Source organism: Rattus rattus, chromosome 3, assembly GCF_011064425.1.
Source record: "Rattus rattus isolate New Zealand chromosome 3, Rrattus_CSIRO_v1, whole genome shotgun sequence".
Lineage (NCBI taxonomy): Eukaryota > Metazoa > Chordata > Mammalia > Rodentia > Muridae > Rattus > Rattus rattus.
This window is the reverse complement of record NC_046156.1, coordinates 190,650,406-190,676,822: the sequence shown is the minus strand read 5'-3', so window position 1 is coordinate 190,676,822 and position 26,417 is coordinate 190,650,406. Positions and strand designations below refer to the sequence as shown.

At 41.0% G+C, this 26,417-nt stretch overlaps 2 protein-coding genes across 5 annotated transcripts; one reads left to right on the top strand and one right to left on the bottom strand.

Annotated features, from left to right (window-relative positions):
- The first annotated feature begins 59 nt into the window (after positions 1-59).
- Dimt1 (DIMT1 rRNA methyltransferase and ribosome maturation factor) lies at positions 60-25,168 on the top strand. Of its 4 annotated transcripts, XM_032898927.1 has the most exons (14): positions 60-252; positions 688-800; positions 13,617-13,711; positions 13,997-14,070; positions 14,986-15,072; positions 15,836-15,897; positions 15,970-16,063; positions 16,137-16,186; positions 18,167-18,290; positions 18,683-18,775; positions 19,720-19,784; positions 20,670-20,733; positions 23,161-23,267; positions 24,892-25,168. In XM_032898927.1, exons 2-14 carry the CDS (start codon positions 787-789, stop codon positions 24,932-24,934), a joined length of 972 nt encoding a protein of 323 aa, XP_032754818.1. In that variant the 5' UTR covers positions 60-252; positions 688-786; the 3' UTR covers positions 24,935-25,168. The 4 variants fall into 4 exon arrangements, with proteins under 4 accessions (XP_032754818.1, XP_032754821.1, XP_032754819.1 ...); XM_032898930.1 differs by lacking the exon at positions 688-800 and having other exon boundaries at positions 61-252; XM_032898928.1 differs by lacking the exons at positions 60-252; positions 688-800 and adding an exon at positions 10,011-10,120.
- Positions 3,212-3,967, bottom strand: LOC116897215 (enhancer of rudimentary homolog). Its single transcript, XM_032898932.1, has one exon. It carries the CDS (start codon positions 3,912-3,914, stop codon positions 3,600-3,602), a length of 315 nt encoding a protein of 104 aa, XP_032754823.1. The 5' UTR covers positions 3,915-3,967; the 3' UTR covers positions 3,212-3,599.
- Positions 25,169-26,417: the final 1,249 nt, after the last annotated feature.

Genomic DNA, 26,417 nt, shown 5'->3' with positions numbered 1-26,417 from the left:
TCGAACCCAAAGGCGCGCGGCAGCCAATAGGGCTGTGTGCGCTTGCGTGGTACCCGGAGCCAGGCGCTGGCATAGGGGAACCTGTAACTATGGAAACCGTATGTCCTGGGAAAATCGATAGTCTGCGCTGATCGAAACCTGAGTCAAAATCATTTCATCTTCTCTATTCTATATCAGCTACTTGGTCCATGAGTCTGTCACGGCAGAAGAGGGTCATCAAAAGAACCCCATTAATGAACCCTGCCACCATAGGTATTTTTTTCAAATTTGGACAGGTTTTTGGGTTTCTTTGGTTTTTGGTTTTTCTGTTGGGGAGGGGTGGGGGCGCTTAGTGTTCTGTTGTTTTGTGGGCAAGGGATTAAGACCAGGTCTCAGGACTCCAGGCTGGCATCGCACTCTTTTTGTAGCCGAGGATGACCTTCAAATCCTGACGCCTCCACTTCTCAAGTGTTAGAGTTACAAGCATATAGTCTCCAGTGGTCAATGCTTTTTCAGTTCCTAGCAAAGGCAAAAGGATTCCAAAGAACCAGTTCTGCCTGCCCCTGCTCTGTAGTTTGAGTTTTCTTGTTTTTAAGGAGAATTTATGAGGAAAATGACTTCATAAATACTGATTACTTGTTGCACATTTAAGATGTGCACGATATAGTCTCAAGATCTTTAGGTTGAATGGTCCATTTTAATTTCCAGGACGATCCTGTGACGTAGGATACATCATTCTGTCCATTTTACAGAAGAAGAAACGGAACTCAAGAGAACTTAACGTGTCTAAAGTTCAACGGCTAGTAAATGCAAGCGTTGAGGTTTGAACTGAAAAAGGTGAGGGGAGAGGAAAAAAGAAAGGAAGGAAGGATGGAAGGAGGAAGGAAGAAAACAGTAACTGTTCATTATAAGGAAGTCCCTCACGAAAAGACTTTTTGATCAGTATAAGGATAAAAATCCTCTCAGTGGCTGACAGAGAGGAAGTGATTAAATCAGAATATATATAAAATGAAATGCAAAACCAACCATTTAAGTTGTATTGAAGGGTATTTGTTAGCATGTTAATAAATTTTCAGTGTATCCTGAAAAGAAGTTTTCAAAATACATGTTCAGGAATGTCCCATATTAGGAGATTTTAAAAACGTTGAAATTCTAACTGGCCTTGCCAATTAGAAGGTAAACCCAAGTTGGCTTTAAACTGGTCATGTAGCCAACGTTAATCTTGAATTTCTGAAAGTCTTGCCTCCACCTCCCAGAAGGTACTAGTTTTTGGTGGTGGTCGTGGTGGTGGTGGTGGTAATGGTGGTGGTGGTTAGTTGATTGGTGGTTGCTTAGTTGTATCTTCTGATTTTATAAGAATTATTATGCCGGTTATGGTGGCGCATGCCGGTAGGATTTGCTGAAGGAGGCAGAGGCAGGAGGATCACGAGTTCGAGGCCAGCCTGGGTTCCCTGGGTTCGGTCCCCAGCTCCGAAAAAAAAAAAAAAAAAGAGTTAATAGAATCTTTTGGGGTTGGGGATTTAGCTCAGTGGTAGAGCGCTCGCCTAGCAAGCCCAAGGCCCTGGGTTCAGTCCTCAGCTCCGGAAAAAAAAATACTTAAATTTAAGTATTCATAGAATTATGTGATATCTTATTAAAATTAAATACCCTGAGTCCTGGAGAAATGGCTCAGTGGCTAAGAGCACCAGGTCCAGTCCCCAGAATTCACATGGTGTCCCACAACTCTGTGTAAATTCATTTCCAGAAGTTTCAGTGCCTTCTGCTGAACTCTGCTGGCACCAAACACACACCAGGTACACCTGTATGTATGTACATACAGGCAGACAAAATATTCATATAAAATAAATCTTTTTAAACAATTTAAATTTTCTTTAAAAATGAAATTCAGGCCATGGCTTGAGTGGACTGGAGCAGGTAAAGGCACTTGCCCCAAGCCTGGGTCACACATAGTGTAAAGAGAGAACCAACTCCCAATAATTACCCTGTGATATCTACATGAGCTAAAACTTAGTTTTAAAAAATATGACACAGGTCTTAACTTTTTTTAAATACATGGTATCACATCACCCAAATTGACTTTAGACTGGCTATGTAGCCAAGAATAATCTTGAATTTCTGAAACGCTTTCCTCCACCTCCCAGATATTGAGATTATAAGCATGTGATGCCCAGTTTAGGTTGTGCTAGAGATCAAACTAACTTTGATACATGATAGCCAAGCACTGAGTTACACCCCCAGCCCCAGATCCTGACTAATTTGGTTGTGTTAGAGATGGTATCCAGTGCTTTGATTCAATCAGGAATCATCTAAAAGGTCCTTGTCCCCAGTTTGTTTTTGGTAGATCAATAAAGATGCCAGTGGTGGGCTGGGCAAAGGGAGACGGGGTAGGACCCTTATTGTTGCCTGGGCTAGGAGGCAGCAGGGAGGAGACGGAGGATTGCTGGGATGTGGTGGAAGAAGGAATAGGAGACCTGCAGGAGAGACAGCCATATGAGAATTCCCACAGGCCATTTCCCTGATTGGGTCTGGGGTAGCAGAGGAAAGTTTAGAAGTGACCAGTCATTGAGTTAGCCAAGGCATTTCAAAAATAACCTAATGTGGGGTTGGGGATTTAGCTCAGTGGTAGAGCGCTTGCCTAGGAAGCGCAAGGCCCTGGGTTCGGTCCCCAGCTCCGAAAAAAAGAACCAAAAAATAACAATAATAATAATAATAATAACCTAATGTGTGTGTGCCTTTCATGACGCTTTACAGTTTTATGAGATCCCATTTGTCAATTCTTGATCTTACAGCATAAGCCATTGGTGTTTTGTTCAGGAAATTTTCCCCAGTGCCCATGTGTTCTAGGCTCTTCCCCATTTTTTCTTCTATTAGTGTGAGTGTATCTGGTTTGATGTGGAGGTCCTTAATCCACTTGGAGTTGAGCTTTTTACAAAGCAATAAGAATGAATCGATTTGTATTTCTCTATATGCTGACCTCCAGTTGAACCAGCGCCATTTGTTGAAAATGCTGTCTTTTTTCTATTAAATAATTTTAGCTCCTTTGTCAAAGATCAAGTGAGCATAGATGTCTGGGTTCATTTCTGGATCATCAATTTTATTCCATTGATCTATCTAACTGTCTCTGTACCAATACCATACAGTTTTTATCACTATTGCTCTGTAATACACCTTGAGGTCAGAGATGGTGATTCCTTCCGAAGCTCTTTTTTTTTTTTTTTTTTTTTTTTTTTTTTACAGAACATTTCTTTATTTTTCACTAAGACTTTCCCAGAGGACATAACTAACCTTGTCCCCACCCCACCCCCCACGAAGGGTTAGTGCGCTCACTGCTATAAAGCAGACTCGGACAGTTTCAAGGATTGGAACCAACCTTAAATGGCAAAAATGCTTTCTATCTGAATTTTCATAAAAATGTTTAAGTAAAAAAACGAAAGTAAAGGAGCAAAGGGGCAACGGTGGCTTCAGAGTGAAAAGATCATTCACGGTTCACGTCAGACATTCAATCTTGGCTCGAGTGTAACACAGCGGAAACAGGCTCACTATCATACAAAAGGTTCACTACAGCGCGCTGTGGGCACCTGTTCCAAGTCCACCCTCAGCCCCTAACGCTTCCAACTCAATTACTTCCCAGCCTGTTGGGCCTGTCGACGGAGGAGCACGTAGATCTTCTCTTTGATCCAGTCTTTGTTATACGGCTGGTATGTCTGTGTATCAGCTCGGTAAACAAGGCAGCTGAGATCTGCCAGATCATCAATAAAATCAAACAACTGACTGATATCATATGTGATGGAAGGGCTGTTGGGATTCATTCTCTTCAGATGTTCTTCATACATTTTACAAACACCTTCCATGCATTCATTCACAGACTCATAGTCAGCATAAGTCCTGCCTTCTGGCCTCTTGGTAGGCTGTACCAACAAAATGGTGTGAGACATCGCGCCAAACGCTTTGCTGCAGCCGCCGATAACACCTCCGCCGCCGCACACGAGCCCCGAAGCTCTTTTATTGTTGGGTTTTGTTATTCCAAATGAATTTGCAAATTGTTCTTTCTTTTTCTTTTTTAAAAATTTAATTATTTACTATATATAAGTACACTGTAGCTGTCTTCAGACACACCAGAAGAGGGCATCAGATACCATTACAGATGGTTGTGAGCCACCATGTGGTTGCTGGGATTTGAACTCAGGACCTCTGGAAGAGCAGTCTGTGCTCTTAACCACTGAGCCATCTCTCCAGCCCAAAACTGCTCTTTCTAACTCTATGAAGAATTGAGTTGGAATTTTGATGGGGGTTGCATTGAATCTGTAGATTGTTTTCCGCAAGATGGCCATTTTTTATTATATTAATCCTGCCAACCCATGACCATGGGAGATCTTTCCATCTTCTTTTTTTTTTTTTTTTTTTCTTTCCATCTTCTGAGATCTTCTTCAATTGCTTTCTTCAGAGACTTGAAGTTCTCGTCATACAGATCTTTCACTTGTTTGGTTAGAGTCACACCAAGGTATTTTATGTTATTTGTGACTATTGTGAAGGGTGTCATTTCCATAATTTCTTTCTCAGCTTGTTTATCCTCTGAGTAGAGGAAGGCTACTGATTTGTTTGAGTTAATTTTATACCCAGCCACTTTGCCAAAGTTGTTTATCAGGCTTAGTAGTTCTCTGGTGGAACTTTTGGGGCCACTTAAGCATAGTATCACTTCATCTGCAAATAGTGATATTTTGACTTCTCCCTTTCTAACTTGTATCCCTTTGATTTCTTTTTGTTGTCTGATTGCTCTGGCTAGGACTTCAAGTACTATATTTAATAGTTAGGGAAAGAAAGTGGACAGTCTTATCTAGTCTCTGATTTTAGTGAGATTGTTTCAAGTTTCTCTCCCTTTAGTTTGATGTTAGCTACTGGTTTGCTGTATATTGCTTTTATTATGTTTACATGTGGGCCTTGAATTCCTGATCATTCCAGGACTTTTATCATGATGGGGTGTTGAATTTTGTCAAATGCTTTCTCAGCATCTAATGAGATGATCATGAGTTTTTTTTTTCCTTTGAGTTTGTTTACATAGTGGATTACATTGATAGATTTCCTTATATTGAACCATCCCTGCATCCCTGGGATGAAGCCTACTTGATCATGTAGATGATTGTTTTGATGTGTTCTTGGATTCAGTTTATGAGAATTTTATTGAGTGTTTTTGCATCGATACTCATAAGGGAAATTGGTCTGAAGTTCTCTTTCTTTGTTGGGTCTTTGTGTGTTTTAGATATAAGAGTAATTGTGGCTTCATGGAAGGAATTGGGTAGTGTTCCTTCTGTTTCTATTTTGTGGAATAGCTTGGACTGTATTGGTATTGGGTTTTTTATAAAGGTCTGATAGAATTCTGCATTAAACCCATCTGGCCCTGGACTTTTTCTGGGTTGGGAGACTTGTAATGACTGCTTCTATTTCTTTAGGGGTTATGGGACTATTTAGATGGTTTATCTGATCCTGATTTAACTTTGATACCTGATATTTGTCTAGAAAATTGCCCATTTCATCCAGGTTTTCCAGTTTTATTCAATATAGGCTTTTGTAGTAGGATCTGATTTTTTTTTAATTTCTTCCATTTCTCTCATTATGTCTCTGATTTTGTTAATTTGGATAGTGTCTCTGTGCCCTCTGGTTAGTCTGGCTAAGGGTTTACCTATCTTGTTTTTGCATCTTAATGCAGGCATCAGTATTGGAAAGAAAGCACTTTCTCTTCTATTCAGTCTCAGCTTAAATTGATACAAGATGATTTAGTAGGTGGGAAGTAATAGTATGTGGTGTTGGAGACCAAAGTCAAGATCTCACACATGCTAAACAAGCACTGTGCCCTTTTATTACTTTTAATTACTTAAAATGTAATTAAAACTTTTTTTTAACATTTATTATGAATACAGCATTCTGCCTGCACATATGTTTTCAGGCCACAAGAGGGCCCCAGATCTCATTATAAGATAGTTATGAGCCACCATGTGGGCGCTGGGAATTTAACTCAGGAGCTCTGGAAGAATAGCCAATGCTCTTAACTTATGAGCCATCTCTCCAGCTCAAACGTTAATTTGTAATAACATGCAGAGTCCATCTGCATGCATACCGTGGCACACATATGGGGGTCAGAGGCCTCACCTTCCATTTCAATGAGGCAGGTGGTTTCTGCCGTTGTGCAATGTATTCCAAGCTAGCTGCCTTCAAGCGTCCAGGCCAGGTTTCCAGATGCATGCCGAATCCAACTTTTTTTTTTGTTTGTTTGGATGTGCGGTTCATGCATAGGACTCAAGTCCATTCATTAGGCCTCAACTGCTAGCATATTTTACCTGGTGAGGACATCTCCCTAGCCCTAGCCTGTTAATTTTTAAATGCACATGGAGACCCTCAAAGAAAATGAAGACCTAAGAGGAATCCAAACAGAATGCTTATTTTAGATCTATTTATATTACAATTTTATGGGTATGAGTGTTTCCCCTTCATGTCTGTACACCATGAATGTCAGGTGCCCACAGAGGTCAGAAGAGGATATCAGATACCCTGGTACTGGAGTTACACACAGTTGTGAGCTGTCATGTGAATCCTAGGAATCTAATGTGGGCCCTCTGTAAGAGCAACAAGTACTCTTAACTCCTGAGCCATCTCTCTAACCTCAAATAAAATTTGTATACATTCTAGGCAAAGAAATGATAGATTTATAAAGAAATTATTCAAATGAGTTGCACCCTTTGTGTTAGGGGCAACAAGTTGTGGGAGTCACAAGGATTCCTACATAATTGTCTTGGTCAGGGTTTCTATTCCTGCACAAACATCATGGCCAAGAAGCAAGTTGGGGAAGAAAGGGTTTATTTAGTTTACACTTCCACACTGCTGTTCATCACCTCAGAAAGTCAGGACTGAAACTCAAGCAGGTCAGGAAGCAGGAGCTGATGCAAAGGCCATGGAGGAATGTTACTTATTGGCTTGCTTCCCCTGGCTTGCTCAGCTTGCTTTGTTATAGAACCCAAGACGACCAGCCCTGGGATGGCACCACCCACAATGCACTGGGTCCTCTTGATCACTAATTGAGAAAATGCCTTACACCCAGATCTCATGGATGCATTTCTTCAATTGAGGCTCCTTTTTGTGATAACTCCATCTTGTGTCAAGTTGACACACAAAACCAGTCAGTACAACAATATATGTGTTATATACTTCCCTGATTGTTTCATGGTTTTTTTTCTTTACCTTCCTCAAACATATGGTGTTAGCTTTATGGATGTCGTCCCTTTGCATTTTCTTATTTATGGGTGTCTTGTCTTTTTCTTTTGAAACCAGAGCTCACTTATGTGGCCCGGAACTTAGTAGATATCCCAAAGTGGCTTTGAATTCTCAGTAATCCTCCTACCTCAACTTCCAGAGTGCTGGAATTAGAAGACTATGACCCCATGGGCGGTTTCAAATATTGTATTTTGGACATAGCCCACAAGTTCCTCAAATAGCACCAAAAGCACTATACTTTTAAGGCTCTAAGTCTATAAAAACCAGGCCTCATTTCTAGCATCAGCTGTCATTTATTGCACTATCATGAGCAAGATGCTATACATTTTTGCCCTTGACTTTTCTCACTGATACAACAGCCATATATCTATAGGGGGTTCTGATGCCCTAATCAGGAATCTACATGCGAACATTAAAAGGTCTTGTTACCCAGTTGGCTTTTGATGGGTCATCTAAAGATGTTATTGGCCAATGAGCTGGGTGGAATAGGTGGGACTTCCAGTTTCCCTTCCCAGGCAAGCTAGAGATTCAGGGAAAGATCTACTGTTTCAGAGGGAGAAAAAGCCATCAGCCATGTGAGATCTAGTATGGAGTGGACATTGGCCAGTTCCCCAACTGGGCCTGGGTTAGCAGGCGAGAGGTTAGAAACACAACTAAGCTGAAGACAGATTTATGGTGCTGAGCTCAGACTAAAGGTAACTGGGCAACTAAAGTTGAAGACAGATTTAGAGTGCTAAGCTGGGAGTGAAAAGTAGGGAACAATAGCCAAGGAAGGCTTAGAAGAGCCCGGCCATTGAGCTAAAACATATTAAAAATAAGTTAATGCGTGTGTGTGTGTGTGTGTGTGTGTGTGTGTGTGTGTGTGTGTGTGTGTGTGTGTGCCTGTGTGTGTTTCATCCAAGGGCACCTGGGCAGGGCTAGTAGAATAGTCTACCTGAAGCTTAAAGCAGAGTAGAAAAAGCTATACAACACAGGATGAAAATTCACTATTTATTTTAAAAATTCTTGGTTGGATTACACACAATAATATAGTTCATGAGGGGTGGGGGAAGTGTTGTCTCAGCTGAGCAGAGCCAAGTCACATGGCTCCAGAGTGGGCAACTAGGACAAAGAACACAACCGCCAGAGGGATTTACCCCGGGGTCCTTTTAAAAGGAGTTTAGCCGCCTCAGAGAGCCTTAGCTGAGATACTGAGAGCCCCTGCTGTACAAAGAGACAATATGACTGCTCTGAGACAAGAGTCAGATGGTAAAGGAACATACTTCCTACAAGCGAGTAATCAAAAGACATTGAAACATAAAATTTGATTTAATTGTTTTTAAAGATAAAAGGGAATATAATGATAATTTTAAAATGTTCTTGAATATACAGAGATATTAAGCTCCACAATAGGGAGAAGTTAGAGAGATTAAATGAAAAAAAATGCTTTAGAGAAGATTCTTAAAAGTCTTGTCGGGAAAATACTCAAAATCTTTGAAAATGGTCTCCTCATGAGACTTCTGGGATTTCTTTACCTGGTATGACAAAATTAGAACCTAGAAATAGGCTTATACAATAAGTACATATAGATAATAAAAAATGAGGTTTTTGATCTTTAGAAATTAGGTTGAAAAACGGGATAGGGAACCAACCCTATTTCAGACAATAGAAATTTAGGCTTTGATCTCATGAAGGTCAAGATAAGAAACAAGAGAAACACTGTCTTATCAGTTAATATTTATTTAGATTGCTTTATGTTTTAAATTTTTTTTTTTTTGGTTCTTTTTTTCGGAGCTGGGGACCGAACCCAGGGCCTTGCGCTTCCTAGGCAAGCGCTCTACCACTGAGCTAAATCCCCAACCCCTTTAAATTTTTTTTATTTATCAAAATGATCCGAGGAAACCTGGTAGAGCTGGTAGTGTGATTCGCCTGGAGCTTAAATCGGGGTAGCAAAAGCAACATGCTACATATATCTGGCTCACAAAGATGCTTAGAGAGTTAACAATCTAATAATGTACTTAATGAACTTACCCAGTCCTTGGGATGCACAGTGGGGTGCTGTTATGTCACTCCCAACCTTCCGCCCCTCAAAAGAAAACGTGTGCACACGTTCATTCGTGGATTTGTGAGTGTGTTGGCCATGGCCAGGGATGTGGCGTAAGTGCCTTTGTGTATGTGGAAATGAGAGGAGGAGTTTCAAGACTAGGTTCCAGCTGGTGTTTTGACCTGCTAAACCATCCTTTGGTAATTTTTGTTTCACAATTTTAAATGAAGCAGTGTTAATTCATTTTTTTAATCTTAGCTTTCTTACAAGCTCTACATCTTAATATCTAAGTCAATTTTGCAGGGAGAGTGTAGCACCATCAAGAATCTCTCTTCAGAATGAATCGTTTATTGTTCCAAACATCCTAATTAAAGGCCTCCTGAAACCAAAGCTAACTCCCCCAAAAGGTCCCACACAGAGATAAAAAACAATTTTTAAAAACCAACATTCTATGTGGGCAATGCATCTCACTGTTTTCTCTTTCAGCTGACTTTCAAAAACTTAACACCAGAGTAGTTTATGAAAATATACAGATTCCAGTGGCTTTTTAAACATTAAAAAATTGTTGGGACAATCTTCTTGTGCACAGTGTAAAGACTGTATTATTCAAATGTTGGTTTCATACCACCAGAGAGTTTAGTACTATCTGACTTTGGTATTGTTATTTTTAGGGATCATCACTGGTCTCAGTATTTTGTAAACTCCTGTTCATTGCTTCTAATCAGTTTAATAAAGAGCTGATGGCCAATGGCTAAGGAGGAAAGGAACAGAGATAGTAACTGTCGGAAGAATTGAGAGGTGGGACTTCGCCTTCAGCACATGGAGGAAGTCGGATATACCAGAACTGGGTGAGAGGTAAAAGGCCGAGTAGCAAATGAGCACTAGAATAATTGGGTTAATTAAGTTAGAAGAGCTAGCTGAAAGTGACCAGATAAGGCCTAAGCTATAGTAAATAATGCTTCGAGTACAGAATGCTAATGTTTTGATAAGTCAAATCCTTGTTGTACACCACTTCAATATCTATCTATGGGCTCACACCTTGAACCACGGGGGTACGGGGTTGTATATGCTTCACTTACCAAATGCTGTCCTGTTGTGTGTAGCTTTTTAAAAAGTAGTATTTATTTAATGTATATTAGTACACTGCAGCTGTCTTCAAACACACCAGAAGAGGGCATCAGATCCCCATTACAGATGGTTGTGAGCCACCATGTGGTTGCTGGGAATTGAACTCAGGACCTCTGGAAGAGCAGTCAGTGCTCTTAACCACTGAGCCATCTCTCCAGAACCTTGTGTATAGCTTTTTGCTATCCCACCTAAGCCGCATTTAGCTGAATGGGTTGCACTACCAGCCTCCACCCAGATTCCCTTACATTCCCACATAAAAACCACACACACACACACACACACACACACACACACACACACACACACACACACACACCCCAGTTAATCTTAAAATGCCTTCGTTAACTCAATGACTGACTCTGCTAAATGTTTCCTGCCACCCCAGGTATAATTGGAAAGAGTGGCCCTTGGCCACTCAAACCTGAAAACTCACATGGCTGGTTGGTGTTACCTCCTGCAGCTACACCTTCTTCTTCCGAAGTTCTCTCGATTCTGCCTCCGTCCTCCCACTCATCCCACCCACCCTCAGTCATTGATTGCTGGTATCTTTATTGATGGTTGGGGACCTTAGCATCAGAACCAACCCCTACACTGTCCTGGTTCACTTCTTTCACTTCTTTCTTCTATTTTGTTCAAAAAGCCATCCGTTTCTTTTTTTTTTTATTAACTTGAATATTTCTTATATACATTTTTCGAGTGTTATTCCCTTTCCCGGTTTCCGGCAAACATCCCCTCCCCCTCCCCTTTCTTATGGGTGTTCCCCTCCCCACCCTCCCCCCGTTGCCGCCCTCCCCCCGGACAGTCTAGTTCACTGGCGGTTCAGTCTTAGCAGGACCCAGGGCTTCCCCTTCCACTGGTGCTCTTACTAGGATATTCATTGCTACCTATGAGGTCAGAGTCCAGTGTCAGTCCATGTATAGTCTTTAGGTAGTGGCTTAGTCCCTGGAAGCTCTGGTTGCTTGGCATTGTTGTACATATGGGGTCTCGAGCCCCAAGCCGTCCGTTTCTTGTTTGTCTTATTCATCACTGTCATAATGTTGACAGACAGTCCAGGAACGCTGATCCACGTGGATAAATTCTCAAATTGTGGGAGCTGTAGAGATGGCTCAGCGGTTAAGAGCACCGACTGCTCTTCCAGAGGTCCTAAGTTCAATTCCCAGCAACCACATGGTGGCTCACAACCATCTGTAAAGAGATCTGATGCCCTCTTCTGGTGTATCTGAAGACAGCTACAGTGTACTTATGTATAGTAAATGAATAAGTCTTTAAAAAAAATTCTCAAGGGGCTGGAGAGATGGCTCAGCGGTTAAGAGCACTGACTGTTCTTCCAGAGGTCCTGAGTTCAATTCCCAGCAACCACATGGTGGCTCACAACCATCTGTAATGGGATCTGATGCCCTCTTCTGGTGTGTCTGAAGACAGCGACAGTGTAACCACATACATGAAATAAATAAATAAATCTTTAAAAAAAAAAAATCTCAAATTGCCAAAGCCACCATTTTTGGGTATGTAGGTTGCTCATTGTTATGGCCCTGCTAGGTGTGCAGTGACCTTGCTCCTGGAAAATGAACTGAATGGTCTCACCATCAGCTGTGGTGCCTAGTGTGAAGTCCAGCATGGGCAGTGCTGCTGCCATAGTGAAGAGAAGGCTTGTGCCATGCCCCAGGGAGGTAGCACAGAAGTCTGGGGATATTGCTATGTGTACGAGACTGCACATCTCTTCTTCTAGAAAATAAGCTATTTTAAAAAGCAGTGGTGATGTCATGTTCATACTCCATGTTAGTATCTTGGAGGGACTTTGTATTGCTGAGTGCCAGTAACTGTAAGGGCAAGCTAAAGAAAAACAATTACAGAAAGAAAAACAACTCCATAATTTTTGCTAATTGCATACTTTGGCTTTTGTAACTATGTATTTAGCTTGCAGCTGCGGGGTGGGAACATTGAGGACTTTCCAGGCTCAGAGATGAACTTGGGTCCAGAATATCCAGCTGTAGTCACCTGCCGGCTGGAATGAAGGCTTTCAATTGGCTCATAGGCAGTGTTCAAGTACTCTTTGGTAAGAACCCCAAAACAGTAGACTATAAAAGATTCTATTAGGATATTTCAGAACTTTTCATGAGCTCGAATTACAGCAAAGAAAGGAAAGACTAAAACCTAGGCTAGGGAACAGGGTCTTAGCAGTCGGCTTTGGTGGCTGGTTACAAAGACCTTCAGAGCACAAACAGGAAAATTAAAACCGAGACATTACACTGGCAGGAAAAACAGCCAGGAGTCTTTTAATAAGGATTTTAACAGCCCAGCGAATAGTCCCATTACAATATCCAATACGTACCTAAGATCAATACCATTTACAGGCTTTTCAAATTGTTATAGCCCTTATCTTCCTATGAATAAACACTAAGAGCAGCATATTTTTTTCTTTAAAGATTTATTTACTTATTTTATGTACAGCATTCTGCCTGCATGTGTGACTGCAGGCCAGAAGAGGGCACCAGATCTCATTACTGATGGTTGTGAGCCACCATGTGGTTGCTGGGAGTGGAACTCAGGACCTCTGGAAGAGCAATCAGTGCCCTTAACCACTGAGCCATCTCTCCAGCCCGAGAGCAGCATATTTTTAACTATGACATCCCAGTGATGGAACTCAGTAAAACGACAAGAGAATGAACGAAAAGGCAGAAAGAAGTGCCGTGTTGTAACGAGAGCTAATTTTAATCTCCTAATTCCTTTCCACAACGAAGAGACACGTTGCCCTAAACCACCAAACTCCATCAAGCCTAGGCTTCTCAGCCCACAACCTGCGGGGAAACAGGAAAGAGACACATGGGAGATCTTTCCGCAGATATCATAAGGTCCCAGGGAAGGGACCAATATTAACTGCCTGCCTGGGCGGTGCATGTCCTCTGGGAAATCAGGCTCTTGGGGCAGTCGTTGCTCCAGCCAAAACTCCAAAATCCCGCAACTAAGAGGCTCAGGCGGGTATTGCTCCGGAGGAACTCACCGAAGACTACAATTCCCAGCAGCCACTGGGCTCGAGCCGGCCGTGCTCCGGGAGGAGCCCATAAGAGACTATAAATCCCAGCAGCCACTGGGCTCTAGCCTGCTGGTGGTTGGGTGGGTCAGTGATTGCAGTGGGAGGGGAAGTGGGCCTCTCCAGCCCTTGGTAGTGACGGCGGCTGGCGGCGACTTCCACGCGGTGCACGGCAGTTTTCTCTTGCCCTAGGGACTCCTCTGAGAAGATGCCGAAGGCCAAGTCCGCAGCGAGTAGCCGCCGGCGGGATCGTCAGGAGCAGCGCGGGGAGCTGAAGCGAGCTGGAGGTGCGGTGTGGAGGAAGCTTGGGACTGACCGGCGGCAGGGGAGCGCTACTGTGGCCTGCGCCCTTAACCGCTCTGAGAAGGGTGGGCTCTCAGCGCTGTCCCTTCTTCCTTGCCTGCAGAAGGGATGGATGGACTTAAAGACACATCCCAACCCCGCACATGTGTACGGCGCTTGTGGATGCCGTGGAGGAGAAACTGTCCCCTGTCCATCCTGCTGCTGTGGGACGGCCTGAGATCGATTCTTGAAAAGTTGGGAAATTAAGGCTGCTTCGTGTTTTATTTCAGGACTCATGTTCAACACAGGGATCGGACAGCACATTTTGAAAAATCCTCTAATTGTTAACAGCATCATCGATAAGGTTGGTGTAAACGGTGAAAGGCAGAGCGTTTTTGTGTCATTTATATTTTTCTGAGTACTTATGACATGTTGCGTGCCCATAATTACTCCAGCGTTTGAGGAAGCTGAGGCAGGGGGAATATGTTTGACCGCAGCCTCTCTACATACTAAGAAAATAAAGATAAAATAAGATAGTGTGCCTGACATAGAACAGTTGCGCAGTATGTATTTGTTGGGTGAATTAAGAGTTGCCCAGGGATTTCCAGATTATTTAACCACTTTTCTAAGGCTACTTCTTGTTTTTGAAACCGAGTCTCCGATAGCTCAGGCTGACCCCAAACATGGTATATAGACAAAGCCAGCCTTGAACTTAAGGGTTCCTTGACTCCACTTTCCAGGTGTGTATCATTCTGATTACTTTCTAAGTACATCACCATTACTCTTTTTACTCCAGATGGTAAATTTATGTCCAAAATGTCCCCAGAAAAACATATGGTACGCATATAAATTATTTGGAGGATATATATGCACACTCATAGAGTTTTGTGTGGTTACTATATTCTTAAAGCTACACAATGGTTAAGAATTGCGATCTCTTTTTCGTTTGAATGCACTTTTTACCATTTGAACTCTTTGGAAGGAACAGTTACAGTTTGCCGAAATTATCGCCAATGTAGAAAGCAGGATCCCATCAATAGAACTGCTCGCTTTTGTTTTTGTTCTGACTCTAGAAGTTGAGTATATTCCCCTAGGTTAGGACATGTAGACTTTCATTTATACCTAATGTCCTTGAGGTACTACTGTTAGCTATATATGCCCTGAAGAAAAAGGAAGCTAGTGTGAAATGTCTTTAAGTGTGCACTGGTAAACAAAAACAGTCACTTGTAAACTGTGTGTTCAGGTGGGCCAGAGCCTAAGGAGTTGTGCTTGCTTGTAGGCCGCTTTAAGACCCACTGATGTGGTGCTGGAAGTTGGGCCTGGGACTGGCAACATGACGGTCAAGCTGTTAGAAAAAGCCAAAAAGGTAAGGGGTGGGGGGTGGGCTTCTGTGTTTCTCTCAAATTAGCTCAGCTGGTTTACAAATGTGAACATTTTAATAAATTGACATTGTTCCAATAGTAGTTCTTGAGCCCTTAGAAATTTTGTCTCTTAACAATGAGAGTTCTTTATCAAGAAAACCAAATCTACCTTTGGTGTATTGCTGGGCAAGCTAATACAGGGATGGACCCCTGTAATAAAAGAGAGTAGTAATAAAAGAGAAAGGAGTAGTAATAAAAGAGAAACGCTGAGATAACCCAACGAGCAGCTAACTCTTATGAAGCCTGGAAGAGCAAAGCTGTGAAGTCAGTTGTTAGGACCAAGATCAACGGAAGACCTCTAGAGGGTAGGATGGGGAAGAATGGATCAAGGAGCCAAGGAAAATAAGCAACTTAAATGGCTGCAGTGCAGAAGCAGTCATGGCACTCAGTGAAGCCTCTGTTGAGCTCTCTCCACTTCCATTCACTTGCAGTGTTAGGGCCTCCGCTCTGATGAGAGTACTTGTGGGAGTAGGTCTCTTGTATGTGGTCTGAAAAACACTAACTACATAAAGTGTATTCTTGTTGTCTGTTCAGTAACAGAATGGAGACAGATCAGACAGGATGTTTTTTGAAGTGGAAGAATACAGCCAAGCTGGTGTTGGTGTTAAGATTGAAAAAAGCTTAAATCACATAATTCATACGAGTTATGACTTGGATGGTAAAGCATTTATATTCCACAATCAAGCTTTTTTGTTATTGTTGATGTAGGTAGTTGCCTGTGAACTTGATCCAAGGCTAGTAGCTGAACTTCACAAAAGAGTTCAGGGCACGTGAGTATACTAATATTAAAGTACATTTCAATCTCCGGAAACAACCGTCTCTTAAAATTTCCTTCTTTTCAGGCCTCTGGCCAGCAAACTCCAGGTCCTGGTTGGAGATGTGTTGAAGTCGGATTTGCCATTCTTTGATGCTTGTGTGGCAAACTTGCCTTATCAGGTATCTCTCAGAAGCATCCAATGAAGCATTTCTCTGGTATCTTTCCTCAGAGCTAACTGTAATTCTCTTTCAGATCTCCTCTCCCTTTGTCTTCAAGTTGTTGCTCCACCGGCCATTTTTCAGGTTTGTGCAAAACAAACAGTTGCTGCTAAACTTTAGACAATTTTGGCCAGAAACACAGTGAAAAATATACACAACAAAAAACTGCTGGAGAACTTTGTAGAAAGTAACAATTTCTGGGACCAGAACATAGCTCAGTTAATGAAGTGGAGTGCTTATTAGCATCCAGAAAGCCCCTAGTTCAGTCTACAGCACCACAGAAAACTCTTGACGAGAAGCAGTTCTTACTCAACTTTGGTTACACAGCTAGTTCAGGGCCAGCCAAAGTTGCCTAATAGCCAATCTCAGAAATATAACATACATGAATGCACACACATATAAAAATACTGATTTCTAGGGAGGTCTTTTAGTTGATAAAGTCTTTGAGCTGTTAAATGTGTGTGCATGCCATTCCTTCTACATTTTAAAGTCTAATCCTCTTGAATAAACATTGATAAAAACTGTTCTTACATTATGTCTAGATACGTAAAGTCTTAACTAGTTATCTTTTTCTTTTTTTTAAGATTTATTTATTTTATATGAGTACATCTTTGTACTATTCAGACACAGTAGAAGAGGGCATTAGATCTCATTACACATGGTTGTGAGCCACCATGTGGTTGCTGGGAATTGAACTCAGGACCTCTGGAAGAGCAGTCAGTGCTCTTAACCACTGAGCCATCTCTCTAGCCCTTAACTGATTATTAAAGCAGTATGTTTTATACAAGTGGTTTGAAGCTAAGTCACATACCCATTTACTGTTTATGAAATAAATTTTAAAATCATAGGGGGGGTCAAAACCATATTTTTAAGAAGTTGCATGTTTGTGCGGAGTGTTTCTCCCTGCACTTACAGAGGTCAGAGGACGACTTGAAGGCTGTCAGGGATCAAGTCATCAGGCTTGATAACATGCCTTTGCCTCTCCTCCCATTTCCCTTTTAATTGGCGCGGAATAAATCATATTAGAAGGTAACTGCATGTAGGTTTTATAAACGTTTTGTTTGGGATATGTAGACACACATAGATAACTATGAAAGCCAAGGAAGGGGATTGAGAATTTAAGACCTGCTTGGGCAGCTTTGTGAGGCCTGATCTCACAGTCACAAGCAGAGGGACTGGACATAAAGCCCAGGGCTAGAGCATTTACCTTTGTGCATGAGGCCTTTGCTTCAGCTCCCAGGACACCACACACAGAAGTCAAATACGGTTTTGAAATGCTCTTCTCGTCACATTTAAAAGTGTTACCATGGGGTTGGGGATTTGGCTCAGTGGTAGAGCGCTTGCCTAGCAAGCCCAAGGCCCTGGGTTCGGTCCCCAGCTCCGGAAAGAAAAAAAAAAAAAAGTGTTACCATTACTTGCAGAAGAAAAAGTCTACATACTTTAAGTTGTTAAACCAAGGGAACACTGGACATTGCAGCCTACCAAGCCATACCTCAGATATAATTCCAACTACAACACAAATACAGTTCTTCTGTGGAGGCAACGTTACTGTTGTTGGTTTTTTTCCTGAGAAGACATCTATTTAGACTAGTAAGTCCATAATAAGATCTAAATACTAAATAGTTCTTTATCTGACCCCCGAGGGAAAGTCATCTTCACTGAGGCTGGGAGTACCACTATCTGCTTTGTGAAGATGACATCAAGGCTCAAAGTGTTCTACCTTCTGATCTTAGTGCCATTAACTGTGCCTCCTCCCAGGACAATGCAGTGTAGTTAAAAATACAACGGTAAGGACTTTGGAGATTGCTCAGTGGTTAAGAGCATATGTTGCTTTTGCAGAGGATCAGGGTTCTATCCTGAGCACCCACGTGGCAGCGATCAACTAGCTTTAACTCCTGTTCTAAGGATCCACTGCCCACATCTGACCTTCCTGGGCACCAATGCACACACGGTGCAGATGCATACATAGAGGCAAAACACTCACACACAAAATAACAAGTTTAATTAAAACTGTGAGTAATTGACAATGAACACTTTTCTTGTTCCTTTTTGCTTCCTTTTCAGATGTGCTATACTTATGTTTCAAAGAGAGTTTGCTCTTCGTTTGGTTGCAAAGCCTGGAGATAAATTATACTGTAGACTCTCCATCAATACACAGCTTTTAGCACGTGTGGACCACCTAATGAAGGTCTGAGGTTTACTTCTTTTAAATTAACCCGGGAGCACTTTGTCTTGCTCTCTGAAACCCCACCCCACCCCAGCCCCTTTTTGAGATGAAAGGTCTTTTTCTGTAAGTCAGTCTAGCCTAGAACTATCAGCTTCCCAAATGCTGGAGTGTAAGGTCTAAGCCACAGCATATCTGGCCAGAACATCTTGGATTAACAACTTAGAGTTACCCTTGCCAGTTATAGTAGCATACACCTTTAATCCCAGCAGAAGGCTGGATTAAGAAGCAGGAGGCAGAAGGGTAAAAATCTCTTGAGTTCCAGGCCAGTCAGAACTATATGGTCAGACCCTGTTTCAAAACAAATAAGTAAATGAAGTTGCTTCAGAGAGGACTAAACATTTTCTGATTGACAGGTGGGGAAGAATAATTTCAGACCGCCCCCCAAGGTGGAGTCCAGCGTGGTAAGGATAGAACCGAAGAATCCACCACCACCAATCAATTTTCAGGTGAGGCCAAAATACTAGGTCATTAAAGGCAAAAACATCCAGGTTGTAAAATGTCATACTAAAGCAACAGAACAATACTGAGTAGACCTAAATATCCAAATAGAGGAAGACAGGAATGGGGACTAACTTGATGTAAAATAGTTATGAGTATACACAGAAACATGGAAAATGTAAAAGGCAGAATGTTTAGAATATAGTTGCTTTTCAAAACTTAAGATTATTACTGCATTCTCAGCCCTTGGGGCAAACATATTTGAATTAGAATTACTACTGCTTTTGTGGTCAAAAAACAACTAGCCCATTTGATATAAAATTTTACTAATTACCTAAGAGAAAAACTTGGACAAGTTATAACCTAAATCATGTTGGACTTTAAACTTGATGTTTTCCTTCATTTTGTTTTGTTTTTGTTTTTTTAAGGTAAGGTCTCATGTGGCTCAAATTCTCTATGTACTGGATGACCGTAGTTAGACTCTGTAAGTGCTGGGATCACAGGCATGTGCCACTGTGCCTAGGTTGAATCCATTTGGAAAGTGAGCCTAATGCCATATTATGAGTGGCGACTTTTCCCCCCTTAATTAAAAAATGATACTATATTCAGTGAGATTCACGAACGTGCAGAAGTGTGCATCATTGTGCATATATGTGCTAGTTAGATCAAAAGGTATGCCATTTTCATTCCCTCTGGCTTTATGCAGTAAAAATGGAGGGGGTTGGAGATGGCTCAGTGGTTAAGAGCACTGACTGCTCTTCCAGAGGTCCCAAGTTCAAATCCCAGCAACCACATGGTGGCTTACAATCATCTGTAATGAGATCTGATGCCCTCTTCTGGTGTGTCTGAAGACAGCTATAAGTGTATTTATATATAAGAAATAAATCTTTAGAAGAAATGGAGGAGTAGATAAGTTGGATATTCTGAAGAAAATATCCATCTTATATTTTAGGAATGGGATGGCTTAGTAAGAATCACTTTTGTTCGAAAAAACAAGACACTGTCTGCTGCATTCAAGTAAGTAGCCTACTATTTTGTAAAAAGAATACAAAACAGGTACCCTAAAGTATAAATATTACTCATGTCAAGCAGAGTTCACCTTTTAAAATTTCATACTATTCTGAGAGGCAAAGTGCAACAAAATTGGAGTTGGGAGTCAAATTAGCTTTTCTTTGCAAAACAAAAAAACCCAGTAATTTAGCCACAAATTTTCCAACTTTTTGCTTTTGAGTTTTCTGCATTTCATTGTGGGTTGGGACATGGGTCACGGTGCACATGTGGAGGTCAGTGGACCACTGTGAAGAGCTTGTTCTCTCCCAGTTTACATGTGTTCTGGGAATGGAACTCTGATTCTTAGGCTTGCCCAGCCTTAGTAGCTCAGCCACTTCCTAGACTTCGTACTGTTTTATTAACTTGAAAAAACTCTAACATTACTTGGGAGTATCCAAAGGCAAAAGAGGTAAGATTTGATTTTAGAGAGCTTGAACATTTTATTTCTGGCAATGCCAAGGACTGAGCCTAGGTCTTAAGCATGCTAAGTGAGTACGCTTATCAGTGATTCCTTCAGACCTCTTGAGTTCCAGGCTGGCCTTGAACTTGCAATTCCCCCTGCAGCAGTGTTTCTAGCAGCTAGTATTATAGGCCATTGCCACAAGACCCAGCAAATTTGTTTTTTTATGGGGAATTTTTGTGGACTTTTTACATTGCGTTAGGGGGATGTCAGAGAACAACTGGCAAGAGTGGTCTTTTCCTTCCTCTGTGTGGGTTCTAGGGCTTGGTTTCAGGTTGCTGGTCATAACAGCAGGTGCCTTTACAGCTTGTTGAACCACCTGATAGACCCAGAACATTTATTTCACCTAAATTATGCATAATCTGATTTTATACTTGTCATACAATTTCCAGATCAAGTGCGGTCCAACAGCTATTGGAAAAAAACTACAGAATTCACTGTTCAGTACAGAATACTGTGAGTAGAAATCACTTCATTGATTGTTTGTTTTGAGACAGGGTCTCTAGATAGTCCTGGAATTCAGTTTGTGGACTGATCAAGCTGGCCTCGAACTCAGATCTCCCTGCCTCTGCCCTCCAAGTAATGGGTTTAAAGGCATATACCTCTTGGATTTTTCAGTGAGGTTTACTTTTTAAAGTGTTCTTTTTACCAGTCTCTTACAGAACACAGCCATACTGCTTGCCAAGTCTGTCTGCCTGTCTAGATTACAGACAAAAGCATAGCAGTCTTTACTTTCTGTTCTAAAGCAGGTTTCCCCTAACAGGTCTTTACTTTCATCCGCTGTAAGCAGGTTTTCCCTTTCCCTTTGGATTTCTTACTCTTTCTCTAAGGAGTCCCTCCTTTAATGGCAGCTTACTTCAAGCAGCGGAGCTCTTTCCCTTCCCTCCTTTGTGCTGTGCCTCAGGGCAGCTGCTAAGGCTACAGCTGGCCTGAGTGTTTTTCTTTTAAATCCTTAATAAAATTACCCTCAAGCTTCCAAAAAAAAAAAATCAACAAAAAACTTTTTTTTAAACTTATATAATCTATAGAACCCTTAAAGTCAATACATAATTTCTAAGATTTCTTTTGATAGTTTTGAAATGTTCTTGCTATGTAGCTTAGGCTGAGTTTGAGTTTCAACAGGTTATTTTTGCTGTGAATTCTATGAACCCTGTCCTCTTTAACATATTTATTTAGCCCTAATAAAAGTTGTATTCATCTAATTTGGAATTTCCTCAAGTATATAGATTAATAGTTTTCTTGGCTTAAATGTCTGTAATTTGCTACCTGTCTTAGGTTTTTAGTGCTGTGAAGAGAAACCATGACTAAGGCAAACCTTTAATAATGTTTACTCTTTAATGCTTGATAAAGGGAAACATTTAATTGGAGCTGGCTTAGTTTCAGAGGTTCAGTCCATTATCATGGCTGAAAGCTTGGCAGAGTGCAGGCAGACTTGGTGTTGGACGGGCCCAGAGTTCTGCATCTTGATCAGCAGGCAGCCAGGGGGCTGTGATTCCACACTAGGTGGAGTCTGAGACCTCAAAGGCTACCCCCAGGGACACTTCCTCCAAGGCCATACCTCCTAACACTTCCATGGGCCAAACATCCAAACACATGAGTCTATGGGGCTCAAAACCTACTGAAGCCACCACATTACCCTTACTTGTGATTATCCTGTTTGTTGTTCAGACAGTGGCCCAGGCAGCCACTGTCTGCGTCATCTCCCAAGTGCTGGCTGGCATTAAAGGCATGTTCCCATGTTATACTAGTAAGCACAGATTTAAAGGTCCTATTTTGCTTTTTCTTTAAACATCTAGAAATTTTAAATAAGCAGAACAAAATGTAGACCGAATAGCTCATTTCCGGATATGTGCCTCATGCCTCTTAACAGTTTGACTTGACTGTGGGAGTCCTCATGCATTTGTTGGTTTTTAAGCATTCTAAGTTTGACAGAGCAGATATAGTAAGACTATTTCCTTTTGCTTTTGTTATTTTTGGAGACAGGGGTTTCTCTGTGTAGCCCTGGCTGTCCCAGAAATAGCTCTGTAAACCAGGCTAGCTTCGAACTCCAAAATGCTGGGATTAAAAGCTTAAAGGCATGCACAACCACTATCTGGACTCTTCCTTTTTATTTTTTATGGCCCATATTCTCTTCTGCTTTAATATACCATAGACTATCTCCATTCTCTAATATGGGCAAAAACTACAATATTTGAGGATAATTTTAAAAACTAAGTTAGATTTTAAAAAGTCTTCGCATAAATAATGTGAATTAAGTAAAGTCAATCACTGTTATTTGAGTCTTATTCTGTAGCATAAGCTTGCCCTTACTTTGGGTTAGTCCTCCTTCTTCCTAAGTGCAGGATTACAGGGGTGAGCTCTTACACCCAGCAACATGTAATGTACTAAAAAGAGCAATTACTCCTGAATTAATTTCTTAAAGATTTATTTATGTATATGAGCACACTGTAGCTGTCTTCAGATACACCAGAAGAGGGCATCGGATCCCATTACAGTTGGTTTTGAGCCACCACGTGGTTGCTGGGAATTGAACTCAGAACCTCTGGAAGAGCAGTCAATGCTCTTAACTGTTGAGCCATCTCTCCAGCCCATGAATTATTTTTAAAAGGCCAGTAACTGCTTTAAAATTTCACGAAGTCTGAAACCTACATTTTTAAAGACAAAAAGGGGCAATACATACATTCATGATAACTCAAGTAATTTAAGTATTATGTCAAAATATCAGCCTCTTATTAGAAATCAGAGTCTTACCCAAACTGTCAGTTTTCCCAGCTTTCATTTATAGATTAAAGGTGACTATAATTACTGAACTTAAAAAAAAAAGAGTCGTGGTATCTTCATTAAAGATATGTTGCTCATTTATTCTGGATCTTATATTGATAGGTAATACCAGAAGATTTCAGTATAGCCGATAAAATACAGCAGATCCTAACCAACACAGGTTTTAGTGACAAACGGGCACGTTCCATGGACATAGATGATTTTATCAGGTAATTACATCTGTTGTTCTAAATGCTTACATTTCTTTACTGTGGCATCTTCTGAGAGATTTAAAGGCTTTTAAGCAGCATAAGGTGCTACCTGGGTGAGTTATTGCATAGCACTTTTATGGAGTGGGAAACAGTTATTTGGTGTCAAACAGTGGTTCTCAACCTTCCTCATGCTGCAACCTTCATGTGGTGACCCCCAGTCATGTATTTTCATTGCTACTTCATAACTGTAATTTTGCTAATGTTATGAATTGTGATGTAACCTGTTATAACCTGTTGTTTTCCAATGGTCTTTGGCAATCCCTGTGAAAAGGTCCTTTGACCTACAGGTTGAGAACCACTGGGGTAAAGGATGGCAGCTAGTTAGCTGCAGCAGAATGCATGTGATAACAGACAGTAGTAAAGAACAACAGTCTTCACCAGAACACAGCCTGGGTTTATGTGTGCTGTGTGTTTCTTTCCTCTTGCTCCAGCCCCAAACTCATTCACGATTTACTAGCTCACGCTCACCTCTCCACATTAGAACAAGCATCGGGACACACACAGCTGGAGCTGATGACCCGTCCTTTCCTTACTTAGATAGCTACTATTAAACAGATAAGCATGAACTGTCAGTTAGAGCCACGTCAGCTGATTATAGTCACTTAACGCAGTTCTGTGGCCCGAGGCAAATGCAACACCTGTTAAGTCTAAGGGTACCTACCACACTTATTTCTGCAATGTGGACTAAATTTTGTTCTATTTTGAATTAAAGTAAGTTTCAGTCAATTACCCAATTGTACTTAACTCACTGACACTAACTTTCAGAACTTACTGGACATTTTGTTAACTGTTTTCTTACATTGCTGAGGACTGCAACTCGGGGACTTGCATAGCTAGACAAGTACTCTACTTCTAGGATGTGTCCCCACTTTTACCCAATTTTAAAACATTAGTGTTCTAGAGACTGAATTTAAAAATTAAGGATGGAGTGTTAGACATTAGTTTGCTTTTCAGTAGGCCAGTCTAGACCAAGAGTTACTGTGTTACTGACTGGCTAGGAGTACTGAGTCTTCATTGGATGTTAACATTGCTAAGTACCTACACTGTGCTTTTCCAGACATTTTAGTCCATATGGACCTCTTCCTATAGGCCATCCTAAAAAGTAACCTCAGGTACGAATACATTATTTTAAAAACTTCATTCTTAACTTCCTCGGCGTGCCATTTTCTAGCAAAAGACAGATAAGCACATAGTATCCACAAAGAGAATAATGTATATTTTACTAAACGTCTGTAACGGTCCAGGGAATGGGCAGAGACTAGTTACTCATCTCACCTTGCCGCCAAGTCTGGCTAGTTTCAGCCGACCATGCTGAACTAGAACAAGTGCTGTTGAGCGGAGGATAGGGATAGCAAGTCTTTAAGGTAATTTCAGTCAGTTCCAATTTAATTTAAAGTAGTAGATTACAACAAAAGACACACATGCCGTGGTGCATGTGTTTCCGTAGTCACTAGCACTTGAGTAGGTTTCTCAGGTATGTTGATGTGTTTATGTACTAGGATTGATTAATGGTATGTACATCTGTGTCAGAAGTCGGGTTTGTGGTTTAACACCGTTCCTTTTTGGTCCCCCCCCATTTCAGGTTGCTACACGGATTTAATGCAGAAGGTATCCACTTCTCCTAGCCATCTGAAAACTATTTTTTCAAGACCAAGAAAAAAATGAAGTTATACAATCCTAATATTTGAGAATACCACTGATTTTGTTCTATAGGACATCATTTACTTTTTAAATTATTTAATAATAACTTTTATACCATTGATTATCCTGTATGTGAAAGGTGGTTGGTTTTTTTTTTTTTTTAATAAATATATATTTTCTTCTAGTGTTTTAAATATACTGCAAAGGGCAGGGTTCAATATAATGGTCTTCAAGTTTGAAAGTCGCGGACATGCACAACCATACACTTAAGCTTTCTAACAATTTATTGTATGAAGACGTTACTTTTATTCACCATGTTTTAGACCGTGAGGCTCACTGAGGCCTACTGCTCACTCAACTAGTCAAAAAGCTGTACTCCTCCTCATTCACATACAGTAAGGAGCTTAAGGTGGCTTTTCTTCACATCTTCATCCTATACAGTTCCTAAGTGTTAATGCTTGCCTGCTGCATCACGAACAACACAATTCTGGGAGCTAGAGTCTGCTGCACTGACAGGGCAGGCATGTTCTGCATATGACAATACCTGCGAAATGCAGAAGCAGAGAAAAAACGAACTCCTGTGTGGTAAATCACATTTTCTTAAGGGAGACAGGATCTACAATTTTCAAATTTAGAGGAATTCTGGAGGGTTTTGTCAATCAAACAGCTTTTATTAATTTATTATTTATTTCCTTTATCGAATGAGAGGTCTTTTTGAGGTCAACTCTAATCTCAGAATCTTGCCTCAGCCCCTAAATAAATTCTGGGTTGCACTTGTACACTGCAAAGTAAGTTTTCCAGTTTCAGCTTTTTAAAAGAACAGACTACAACTACAGGCTCCTGGTTCCCTGACTTCTAGATAACTAAAGTTCTACTACCTAGTGTTTCTTTTTAAGCTACTTAAAATTCGTCAGAAGATAAATGCTGTTCATATATTTTAATAAATTAGCTGTTTTATTTATATAAGGAAACTAGCTTCATTGGATATTTGGCTCTCTTTATACCTAAAACTTAAAAGGAATATGTCCAATTAGTTTAGAAAGATTGCTAAGTAAACTTAAGAAAACAAATAGTTTGCCTACAGTTTTTCCTCCAAAATTCAGCTTCAAAGTCATAGTGAACACTTATGATGTTAGCTATGAATAATTAGCAGCCTTTAAGTTTGAGAAGTTTCTAAAGAATAATGTACAACAGAAAAATTTTACTTAGCTGCAGAAGCAGCTTTTGTCACATGAGTAGTAACTGTCCTTGAAGTGCATGTTTATCGTCAGCGTCAAACAACAGCTTTGCAGAGTTAGCTCTTACCACTTCTACCTTAGGGAGACGTTTCTGCTTGGCCAGGCTTTCTCAGCCTGTTTTCTGCTGACTAAAGCTTCTCTCTGTAAAGCTGAGGCTCATCTTACCTCCCAGAATGTTTACTGATGTCCTCTGCCTACAGATCAGGACGGAGCCAATAAGGCAACATAT

Coding starts and splice junctions, on each gene's coding strand:
- Dimt1 (XM_032898927.1), top strand. Junction 14,071..14,985: donor TTAACAGCATCATCGATAAG/GTTGGTGTAAAC, acceptor GCTTGCTTGTAG/GCCGCTTTAAGACCCACTGA. Junction 18,291..18,682: donor GTGTGGACCACCTAATGAAG/GTCTGAGGTTTA, acceptor TCTGATTGACAG/GTGGGGAAGAATAATTTCAG.
- LOC116897215 (XM_032898932.1), bottom strand. CDS start 3,914: ATGTCTCACACCATTTTGTTGGTACAGCCTACCAAGAGGCCAGAAGGC.